At 42.6% G+C, this 12,055-nt stretch overlaps 1 protein-coding gene across 3 annotated transcripts in view; it reads right to left on the bottom strand.

Moving 5' to 3' along the window:
• ezrb (ezrin b) overlaps positions 1 to 12,055 on the bottom strand; it is a 97,554-nt gene that overhangs the window by 53,718 nt on the left and 31,781 nt on the right. For all 3 annotated transcript variants that reach the window (XM_085981536.1, XM_085981534.1, XM_085981535.1), the window contains one exon: positions 4,288 to 4,371. In XM_085981536.1, coding sequence (XP_085837662.1) covers positions 4,288 to 4,371 — 84 coding nt within the window. The remainder of the gene's footprint in view (positions 1 to 4,287; positions 4,372 to 12,055) is intronic.

Raw genomic sequence — 12,055 nt, 5'->3', positions numbered from 1 at the left:
CCATCATCCTCCTGCCACTAAGCCAATTTTGGATCCAATGTGCCAAATTGCCCTGGATCCCATGGGATCTTACCTTCTTGACCAGTCTCCCATGTGGGACTGTCAAAAGCCTTACTGAAGTCCATGTAGACTACAGGAAACTTTGTGCTATCTGGAAGTTGAATGTCCGGCAACTTTGATCTAACGGCAGAAATCAGCAGCCGTTTTGGTTAGGTGTTTTTTTTTCTCCTAGCATTCTTTTTCAGGCAGGCTCTGGAAAGCATCTTTGTTGCTTAGCAACAGCTTCAGAGACACTTCCAAGCTACTGGGCAGAGTGTTTACAAGCTGTTGCTGAGCAACAGTGTTTGTGGTCAGATACTGCGATGAAAAGCTCCTATCTGATAACATGGACGCTGGTCTATCCGGCGCTTAAAAAAACGGCAGTAGCTCGGTCCCATGGGTGCCGGATAGCACAAAGTTTCCTGTACATCAACTGCACTACCCTCATCCACACACCTAGTCACCCCCTCGAAAAATTCAATCAAATTGGCTAGACATGATCGCCCCCTGACAAAGCTATGCTGACTATCCTGGATTAATCCTTGCCTCTTCAAGTGGAGACTAATTCTGTCCCTCAGAATTTTTTCCAATAATTTCCCTACCACTGATGTTAGGCTCACTGGCCTGTAATTCCCTGGTTTATCCCTACTACCCTTCTTGAATAATGGTACTATGTTAGCGGTCCTCCAGTCCTCTGGCACCTCCCCTGTGGCCAGAGGGGTTCTGAAAATGTGTGTCAGAGCCCCTGCAATCTCCTCCCTTGCCTCATTAAGCAGCCTGGGATACATCGCCTGGGCCTGGGGATTTATCCACTTTTAAGCCCGCTAAAACTAAATTTGTTCAAGTATATCACAATCCCCCTGCCTGATTTCTATGCCTACATCGTCCTTCTCCATAGTGAACACAGATGCAAAATATTCATTTAAAACCTTACCTATATCTTCCGGCTCTACACGCAGATTGCCACTTTGGTCCCTAATAGGCCCTACTCTTTCCCTGGTTATCCTCTTGCCCTTAATATAGAAACATCGAAGATAGGAGTAGGCCATTCAGCCCCTCGAGCCTGCTCCACCATTCAATGCGATCATGGCTGATCATCCAAAATTCAGTACCCTGTCCCTGCTTTCTCCCCATATCCCTTGAGCCTTAAGAAATATATCCAACTCCTTCTTGAATATATTTAATGAATTGGTCTCTACTGCCTTCTGTGGTAGAGAATTCCACAGGTTCACCACTCTCTGGGTGAAGAAATTCCTCCTCATCTCTGTCCTAAATGGCTTACCCTTTATCCTTAGACTGTGACCCCCTGGTTCTGGACTCCCCCGACCATCAGGAACATCCTTCCTGCATCTAGTCTATCCAGTCCTGTCAGAATTTTATAAGTTTCAATGAGATCCCCTCTCATTCTTCTAAACTCCAGCAAGTATAAGCCCAATCGACCCAATCTCTCCTCATACGTCATTCCTGCCACCCCAGGTTATCAGTCTGGTGAATCTTCGCTGCACTCCCTCCATGGCAAGAACATCCTTCCTCAGAAGGCAACCAAAACTGCACACAATACTCAAGGTGTGGTCCCAAAGCCCTGTACAACTGGAGCAAGGCATCCTTGTTCCTGTACTCCAACCCTCTCGCTACAAAGGCCAACATACCATTTGCCTCCTTAACCACCTGCTGCACCTGCACGCTTACCTTCAGCGACTGGTGCACAAGAACACCCAGGTCTCATTGGCAATAGATTGGGAGAAGGGGAAGTGCATTCAGATAATAACCTGCCTTCCAGTTTGTGACACCAAAAGTGTATAACCTCGCATTTATCCACGTTATATTGCATCTGCCATGCTTCTGCCCAATCACCCAACCTGTCCAAATCATCCTGTAGTTTCTTGGCATCCTCCTCACAACACACGCCCACCCAGCTTTGTGTCGTCTGCAAACTTGGAGATATTACATCTAGTTCCCTTGTCTAGATCATTAATATATAGTGAATAGCTGGGGTCCAAGGACCGATCCTGCGGTACCCCATTAGTCACTGCCTGCCACTTGGAAAAAGACCAGTTATTCCAACTCTTTGCTTTCTGTCTGCCAACCAGTTCTCTATATAAGTCAATATCTCGCCCCCAATCCCATGTGCCTTAACTTTACACGCTAATCTCTTATGCGGGACCTTATCGAAAGCCTTCTGAAAGTCCAAATACACCACATCCACTGGTTCTCCCTTATCTATTTTACCAGTTACATCCTCAAAAAATTCCAGTAGATTAGTCAAGCACGATTTACCTTTTGTAAATCCATGTTGCCTTTGTCCGATCCTGTCACTGTTTTCCAAGTGCTCTGCTATTACATCTTTTATAATGGACTCTAGCATTTTCCCCACTACCGATGTCAAGCTTACCGGTCTGTAATTCCCGGTTTTCTCTCTACCACCTTTTTTGAATAGTGGGGGTAACATTAGCTACCCTCCAATCCATGGGTACTGTTCCAGATTCCATCGAATGTTGGATGACCAGCAATGCATCTACTATTTCTAGGGCCACTTCCTTAAGTACCCTAGGATGTAGATTATCAGGCCAAATTACTTATAAAACACCTTGGGATTTTCCTTTATTTTGCCCAAGCACTGTTTTTTCATGCCCCCTCTTTGCTCTCCTAATTTCTTTAAGTACCCCCCTGCACTTTCTACTCTAGGGCTTCCACTGTTTAGTCCTTTGTATCTGCCAAAAGCCTCCTTTTCCCCCCCCCCCCCCCCCCCCCCAAATCCATTCTTGTATATCCCTTGACATCCAGGGTTCCCTGGACTTGTTGGTCCCACCCTTGACCTTTACAGGAACATGTTGGCGCTGGACACTATTTCCTTTCTGAATGACTCCCACTGCTCTGATGTGGATTTTCCTACAAGTAGCTGATCTCAGTCCACTTTGGCCAGATCCTGTCTCATCATACTAAAATCAGCCTTCCTCCAATTTAGAACCTTTATTTCCAGTCCATTCGGACCTTCGAGCCTGCTTCACCATGCAATATCATCTACCTCAACTCCACCTTCCCGCCCTATCCCCATATCCCTCGATCTATTATACGCAATGACTGAGCATCCACAGCTCTCTGGGGTAGAGAATTCCAAAGATTTACAACCGAGTGAAGAAATGTCTCCTCCTCTCAGCCGTAAATGGCCGACCCCTTATTCCGAGACTGTGACCCCTGATTCTAGACTCCCTAGACAGGGGAAGCAGCCTCAGCATCTACCCAGTCAAGCCCTGGAAGAATTTCATATGTTTTAATGAGATCACCCCTCATTCTTCTAAACTCTAGGGAATATAGGCCTGGTCTACTCAATTTCTGCTTGCAGGACATCCCAGGAATCAATCTAGTGAACCTTCATTACACTCCCTCCAAGGCAAGTATATCCTTCCTTAGGTAAGGAGATCAAAACTGTACACAGTACTCCAGGTGTGGTCTCACCAAGGCCCTGTATAATTGTAATAAGATGTCTTTACTCATACTCCAATCCCTTTGCAAGGCTAACATACCATTTGCTTTCCTAATTGCTTGCTCTACCTGCATGTTAACTTTGTGATTCCCAGGTCCCTCAACACCAACATTTCCCAGTCCCTCAACATTTAAAAAAAATTCTGCTTTTCTATTTTTCCTACCAAAGTGGATAACTTCACACTTCTCCATGTTATATTCCACCTGCCCTGTTCTTGCCTACTCAGTTAACTTGTCGATATCCCTTTGCTGTCTGTGTCCTTCTCACAGCTTACTTTCCCAACTAACTGAGACAAGCATTCGGTCCTCACTCTAATCCTGCTAAGAACAGAAGTGTTTCTAGAACTGAAACTTATCACGTGGAGGAATAGAAGACACTGCAGTGGAACACAGCAAGTATTGTATATAGACACTATATACAGGTTCACTTGGGGATCCACATTTAGTTTAGAAACTATTCTCTCCAAAAACTCCCACTCACTTTCCTTTAAAAATCATTAGTTACCATCGCCTCCTGCCCCAATTTTTTTTGGTCCCACCATGATCGCCCAATGAAAAGCTTTTCCTCCTCCCCCACCCCATTTATTTTACCTAAATTTGAACTATAAAATGCAGCTTCCATCTCCTCACAACCCAGCCCAGTGACCCATGACCCACAGTAGGTGTTACTTACCACTGTACAAGAGATAGTCCTTTCTGGACAAGTGCGGTGCAGATAAAGGGCATACAATATCATGTGTAAGAAATAGAAAGCTTTAGACCTACCTGGTCAAAGAGCTGCTTGCCTGTAGTGCTGGGCTGGATGGCAAACTCCAACTCTGCATCCATGGTTGTAACACGGACATTGATCTGAAAAAAAACCAAAAAAGTTGTTGGGGCGGAAAGTAACAGCTGTACAAATAATTTTACAAGTGCAAGAAGTCTCTTTTGCACTGAAACAAGACGTACCTAAGTTTCATTTGACCTTGAAGTCCCATCAAATTAGATGTAGGCACTGGGTTGAGCACAGTAGAATGGAGCAAGGTTTGTACAGTTTTACAAGAGGTAAACCCCTACTGGGGAATTTTTGGCAATGCCCACTTTCTGGTTTGGCTAGGCATGACTAGCTCTGAAACACATCAACATCCCAGGTTACTGGTCTGGAAAAGTTTCTTTAGCAGCAGCGGGATGATGTGTGTTCGTACAAAGCTGCACTAACTTTATGCAGCTGTTGACTAGTTTTCAGTTAAAGCAGATACCCTGGCAATATCACTCTGCATTTCTCATTTGCCACTGTTAAATGTCTTAACCCTCAATTATTCCAGTAAAACAAGCCTTTAGTCAGCTGTGGCTCAGTGGGTAGCACACTCGCCTGAGTCAGAAGGTTGTAGGGACTTGAGCACAAAGCTAGGCCGACACTCCCATGGCAGTACGGAGGGAGTACTGTACTGTCAGAGGTGCCGTCTTTCAGATGAGACGTTAAACCGAGGCCCCATCTCTGCTCTCAGGCAGACGTAAAAGATCCCATGGCACTATTTTGAAGAGCAGGGGAGTTATCCTGGCCAATATTTATCCTTCAACCAACATTTAAAAAATTATCTGGTCAATATCACATTGCTGTTTGTGGGACCTCGCTGTGCACAAATTGGCTGCTGCATTTCCCACATTTCAACAGTGACTGCACTTCAAAAAGTACTTAATTGGCTGTAAAGCACTTGGATGTCCAGTGGTCGTGAAAGGCACTATAGAAATGCAAATCTCTTTTTTCCCCCTAACTGTCCAAAGTCAAAAATCCCAGGGAAACCCAGCCACGTTATTCAGTTTCTATATAAATTTTCCCTTTGAGTCACAGCATATTGAACACATGACTATCAAAGACTCCTCTGCCAGCAGCAATGATTTAGAATTTAATTCAGAGCATTCACTTTTCACAGCTACAGTGTCTTAAATGGCAACTAATGTAACTTATGGAAGCAGTTCATGTGTGCTCAGTCTATTCCACTCAAATGTGAGCAGCAAACCAGAGCTAAACTTCAATCCCTTCACACCAACTCTAGCATTTCCACAGACCTCTTCTACATGCTTACAGTAGACAATCCACTGTCCTATTGTATTGTTTTCCAAACCCACTGAATTATATTGGTCCAATTGGGCAAGGTTTCTTGCTTTATGCAAAAGACTCCAAATTCATTTACAACTTTTCAATCATGGCGTGGTTGGGGGAAAAGGAGAAAAAAAATCAATTATGTTGACATTGACAGAGCCAAGTTCGTTACCATGCAGCATTTTGGTCCCAGTCGGATGGAGGTTGGATATATTTTATGCTACAAAGCCAACCAGGTTTGGCTCGTTTTGAAAATAAAACAAGTAGAGCAGTAGACACTTTCAAATGGAGTTAAAACAGATCATTGTATTGCTTAAGGCTCAGCCCTCGCTTTTTCCACTATGCAGTCTGAAAAAAGGCTCTTAACAGGGAAGACAGCAATCTGAATTGTGTAATTATTTAGACAGAGTGGTTGGGGAGGGGGATAGAGTTTGAGACTTGAGCAGCAGACAATGCCTTCAATCTTCCCAAGAGGAAAGTGTGGCTCATCCTGGACAGAATGCCAGACAATGAATCTACTCCCGCATGATCGGTTCTTTCCCCGACTTGGAGAAATGAATTAATCTGCTCCCATCCAACCTATTCCCTTCATAATTTTCACACCCTTCAAACTTCTTTAGCAAATATGAAGTTCCTTAAATATTTCCACTTAAAGGGTAGAACTTGGCTCACTGCTTGAACATCCCAAAATATTTTTGATGAGAGTTTGGGGAGCACTTATCTGATCTCATGAATGCTGCAATATTCCTCCCTGGATTTAGTCTTAATCCAGTTGGTTTGCCATTGCAAGTCAAATATTAATGTATGCACCAAGATACACATGAAGACATGGTACAAAGAGTGAAACTTCTCAATCTACCCTGCCATAGAGTTATCAATTTTTATTTTTACCACCAACACATCAATTTGACTACTCTCTGCCCGAGATGTAGGGGGTGAATCGCTTTAATAAAGAGAATGCAGTTTGGTCTCCAAAAATCAATGACCGAATAAAATTTCAAGTTCCGATATTGCACATTTGAAAGCTGATCCACTCCCAGCTTTTAATTGGAGATTGATGAATTATGGAGGAAAAAACCACAGGCATTCTTCCATTTTTCATGAAAAGAATTTTATCCCCAATTTTCTCCCTCACTCTCCCCTCATAACTATCTAAACTTTAGTGGGCAGTTGCAGATTGTATAGCACATCTCAGACATACAAAATTCTTACAGGGCTTGACAGTAGATGCAGGGAGGATGATTTCCCCTGGCTGGGGAGTCTAGAACCAGAGGCCACAGTCTCAGAATAAGGTGTCAGCCATTTAATACTGAGATGAGACATTTCTTCACTTAGAGGGTAGTGAATCTTTGGAATTCTCTACAAAGGACGGAGGAGGCTCAGTAGTTGAGTATATTCAAGACAGAGATCGATAGATTGTTGGATATTAAGGGAATCAAGGGATATGGGGATAGTTCAGGAAAGTGGAATTGAGGTAGATCAGCCATGATCTTATTGAATGGCCTACTCCTGCTCCTAGTTCTTATGTTCTCTTAATGGTCAAAAGGGTGGAGATATTTGGAGTCTAGCCAAGTCAGTAACAGTTACTGTGTTGCTCAGTCGTTGAAGGCTCAAATTTACTGCCATATTTTTCTTTTCATTATAATCACATTGGCCTTGACCCCCATCCTAGAGTAGATTCTCTTTCTAGGGAGGACAGACTCCATACTTCAACAACCACTCTAGCCATGTTGGGATATTGATGTACACTTAATTGGTGCTCTAAATTTGTACAGTTTGCAGTTTCTGCTGCAGCAGTGGCTTAACAGTTTTAGAAACCAGTTTTAGAAACCAAATTGCAGCATCTGCAATCCAGGATTCAATGTACTAAAAATGTAAGCAGGCACCACACGCCAATACTGCAGCATTTTAGCTAATGCAGTTTGTCCATCTGACATGCCTCTGCTCACATACTCTGGTTTACGCCCAAGCCTTTCCAATTCAGTAGTATGGACACCAAAAGAGTGTACACAAGGGGCTACATTTTAATGTAGTTCTAATAAAATGATCCTTGGCCCCATAAGTGCTACACACAAGGTCCTGAAGGCAAAAGAACCTCCCCAAAGGTCAGACATTAAAGTTCCTTCTATTCATGGATATTGAAGATCTCAGAGCATTATTACAAGAATTCCTGAGAGTTCTTAGCGTCTTGTCCTACATTCTTCCCTCAACCAAGATGCCCAAAACAAATCAACTGATCATTAATTTCCTTGGTGTGTGTGGGACCTTGTGGTGTCCACAAAATGGCTGTCGAGTTTGCAGACATTTTGATGACTGTACTTAAGTAATTTGTTGGCTGTGGAGTATGAATGACTATCAATGCATGTCTTTTAGGGAGCAAAAATAATCAGTACTTCAGTCAAATTCTTCAACACTCAAAAGGTTACATATGGTTGTAAATTACACTCGCAGTTCAGATTGCAGTGATAGATTGACTTCCAATACCATCTACATCGCAGTTCCAAATATAAATATTGTCAGACAAGAATTTAATATCTTTACCCCAGGTTGCCCATCTGACATTAGATTACATAGGGCTTAAAACCAGTAAGTTAAATTATAAAACCAAAGTTTGTCAAAAATTTAAGTGTACATCTGCAAATACAAGTCATGCTGTGCCTCAGATAATAAATTGAAGTGCCAAGTGGTTTGATTTGGACACCAAGCTGACAAGAGGAGCACATGTATTTGCAAAAACTTGACATGATTTCAGAAGTTTGAGGACAATCAATTGGCTCAGTTCTGTGGCCCATCCAATGCTGAAATCTCTACACGATTTGTAGCAAGATTGCTGAATTTTTCTAAGAAATATAAATGGTGTATAAGAGCCTTCTGAAAACAGGACATTACCAGATTTATTGAATTAAATGTCACAAGTTATAATGGTGGGGATTAAACCCTAGACTGCCTAAAGACTTGTATTTGTATGGTGAGGAGCAGGAGCGATTCTGCAACAGAAAAGGTCGACTAGGAAATCTTGTGCTGGCATTGCACTGGGGGAGAGGGGAAGTCATGCTGGAAGTTTCTTTAACTTTATTTCCTAGTAGAAATAAAACCATGGATGTGGGCAGTTAGATTGTTGGGAGAACAAAGCTGTACTTTCAAGTACAAACATATGAAAATGGCAGGCAGGACAAGACCAGCTGGTCCATCAAGCCTGCCCCATACTCATGATGGTTAGAGCATCATGTTCAGACACTTACTACCCAATATTCCCTTTAATTTTTTCTTTCCCTGCGCTGGCCCTTTAAATTTGCTGCACATACACGGCAGGCATCTCTTCCAGTGGCAGCGCTGGTGAGTGGTTTGCGTGGGACCTCACGATCAGTGCGCAGCCGTGCACCTTAGGGGGAAAACATCATTACTACCACCATACCCCTGCCCCCTCGCAGCCTTCAAGGGCAATTAGGGATGGGCAATAAATGCTGGCCTCGCCAGCGACACCCACATCCCAAAAACAAATTTTTAAAAATCCCATGAGTCGCAACAAACCAGAGGAAAAACCCAGGGCCAATAAGGGAAAAAAACACTTTGGAAAATTCTTCTCCGATTCCCTTCAGGCGATTGAAACCAGTCCAGGAGATCACATGGACCATGCGTAATGGTTATAAAATAAAGATTTTGGAAAGAGCTAAAGGCAACAAGTGTGTGGACTTGGTCCCGCAGCAGAACGCTGGGAGAAGTCCATGGAATATAACTTGTTAATTTTTAGTTTAATCCTTGAACCTAGCAACACTTACAAGATGAAGCGTGCCTTGAATGTTTTTTTTTAAAAAAAGTCAATAAATGAATGATTTGGAGCCAAACACAAAAAAAAATACAAGTTCAGACAAAACCTGCTGACTGTTTCAGATTCATATAAAAAGCCTGGATAAAACTAATAAAGACTGGGGATGGGAGAGGGGATGATGATGTAATACACGTGTTGAAACATTGGAGGGTAAATAGTGAAAGATTATTTCCACTGGTCAGTGAAAATGAACAACAATGGAGCAGAAACTAAGGATTAGTATTTGGAAGTGTAAAGGGGTTAGGTCAGAAAAATTCTCAGGGAGTTAATAGACTATTAAATGTTTATCCACAATTAGCTGAAGTCAAGTCAATAATGACATTTAACAATGAATTAAACATGAAGAAAAATATTAGAGAATGTAGAAAGAGTAAGGCAATGCAATGAAGAGTAGATAGTTCTGATGAGGAGCCAGAATCACCAAAGGCTCAAGTGACCTTTTGTGCTGAGATTGCCATGATCCTATAAAATAAGGGGTTATCCAGTCATGAAGCTCAGCAGTTTGTGCACTGGTTTGTCAGCTTGAATTTGGATAGACCTGTTCTAGCAGTTGCCTCAAGATTGATTAGCTATTGATGGATGACTCCTAAATCATCATCTAGCTCTCATCAGTATATTGAGATATACAATACAAATTAACAAGATCATTTGCCTACAAAGCAACAGCAACTACAGTTCAAAAATAATTCATTGTGCTTTTGGCTGTCACGAGAACATTTAATGCAAGTTCTATCTTTAAGCAAAAACAGAAAAGCTGGAAATACTCATCAGGTCGAGCAGCATCTGTGGCGAAACAGAAATCAGTCAACGTTCAGACCCAAGCCCCTCCATCTTTAAGATGAATCGGAGCCCCCAGAGGCTCCATGAGAAGCACCTAAGCAGCCCACAAAGACCAATAGTTGGGACATCCCTGCTGCAATTGACAAGTGAGCTGGGTAAAACCAGTCAAGTGCAAATGATACCCATATTTATACCCTCTACCAATTTGTAACGGGTGAATAAAATACCTACTCAGGAAGTTGGGAGGGGCAACAGATTGCTAACTAAATCCTGGCAATACAAAAGAGCAGCATTTGATTGCAGACATACTAGGATTCTGCTTCAAGTACAGAGCAGATTTCCAACCCACCTTCCTTGGAGGTGCCAATTTTGCTGGGATATGGTTTGTGGTGCAGGCAGGCCTCAGGTGCTATATCCCCAAGGAACCATTCTACAAGTGACTTGACATCAAATGTTGGCAGGCTATTTGGTTGGAAGTAGCATCACAGCCAAACCCAATCTTTGACTGGTGGCTAGACTTTCTAGTATAGGTAGCAGTCAGATGCAGGAACCCTGGCTAGTTTCCCCATTCTCCCCCATTTCCTCAGCCCAGGGAACAGAAACTATAATGCAACTAACTCAGCCCTTGTCCAGGAGAAGAACTTACAATCTATTTTGTTATGGCTTAGAACCATACCAGATGGTGCATTTACCCAGTAGGCCATTAGAATAGTTTGTAAAATGTAAAACCAAATGGACATACTTTACTTCTTTACTTAGACTCAACTGCCTCTTTTTGCAAACATTCTAGTATTATTTGGTTTAGAAGCATTGCATTCAGAATATTTCCATATCCAAACATACCAGAAAGATTCGGGGTGGGGGGGCTCTCGTTAATTGACCCTCCTAGATAGTGCAGGGAGGGGGGAGAAGGGAACAGGAACTTACATTTTCATTCATTCGTTTCAGCCTGAAAAAGCTCACCAGCTGATGGCCAACAAGGTAACCAAAGCAGAAAACAGCTCCTGTGCTCGGAGTTGAGAAGACACTTCATGAAAAGTACACCAGATTTAGTCGAGGTTTTTAAAGTCATGAAATATGATTAGAGAAAGACTATTTCCTCTGGTTGGGAGTAAGTGACAAGGGATCAGCAATTTAGAATGGTCAGCAAGAAAGGTTTGGGGGTGGGAAGAGGGGAAATGATACATTTCTTTAGGCAGAGTTGTTGGAGCATAACATGTTCTGCTGCATGAAATAGCTGAGGCAGAAACCACTGCATCTTTTGCAAGATTAGATAAATGTTTGAAGCAGAGTAAAATACAAGGCTTTGGGACGAGCAGGGCAGTGGGATTACTCTAGCAAGTTGCCAGCACAGACAAGAACCACCTCCTGTGCTGTAAACATTGGTGTTCTGACCACACATTGGGAGAAGCACTCTGCATCATGCATGCTGGGTGGAGGTCAGAGACAAATTTTCTACTGCGACAAAAAATGTTGAGCTTTGCAACTTTAAATAAGTTCAGAGGCCTTCTGACCAGCTACCTTTCACCCTGCAGAATAATTCATAACCAAGTCCAACAGCTGTGGGGGGAAAAAATTCAACTTTGTTTGTTCCAGCTAAGCAGTTGGGAACAATTCAGAAATTCAGTGGGTTAATCAGCTACTTAAAAACCACATACAGGTGACAAAACAAGTAAATGCAATGCAGGACCAGTTAGCTAATCTGTTTTTTTTTTAATAAATGGTATTGGTTGGAGGAAGAATATTGACCGAAGTATTGGGAGAACTCCCCACTTCTCTTCACATAACACTGAGATTTTAATATCCATCAGACAGGTCTTCAGGTTCAATGTCTCATTTGA

The sequence above is a fragment of the Somniosus microcephalus genome, chromosome 3, assembly GCF_052327205.1.
Source record: "Somniosus microcephalus isolate GS21.2 chromosome 3, FLI_Smic_1.0, whole genome shotgun sequence".
NCBI classification, from domain to species: Eukaryota; Metazoa; Chordata; class Chondrichthyes; order Squaliformes; family Somniosidae; genus Somniosus; species Somniosus microcephalus.
The sequence above is the reverse complement of the archived record's forward strand: the minus strand, read 5'-3'. Positions and strand labels throughout refer to the sequence as shown.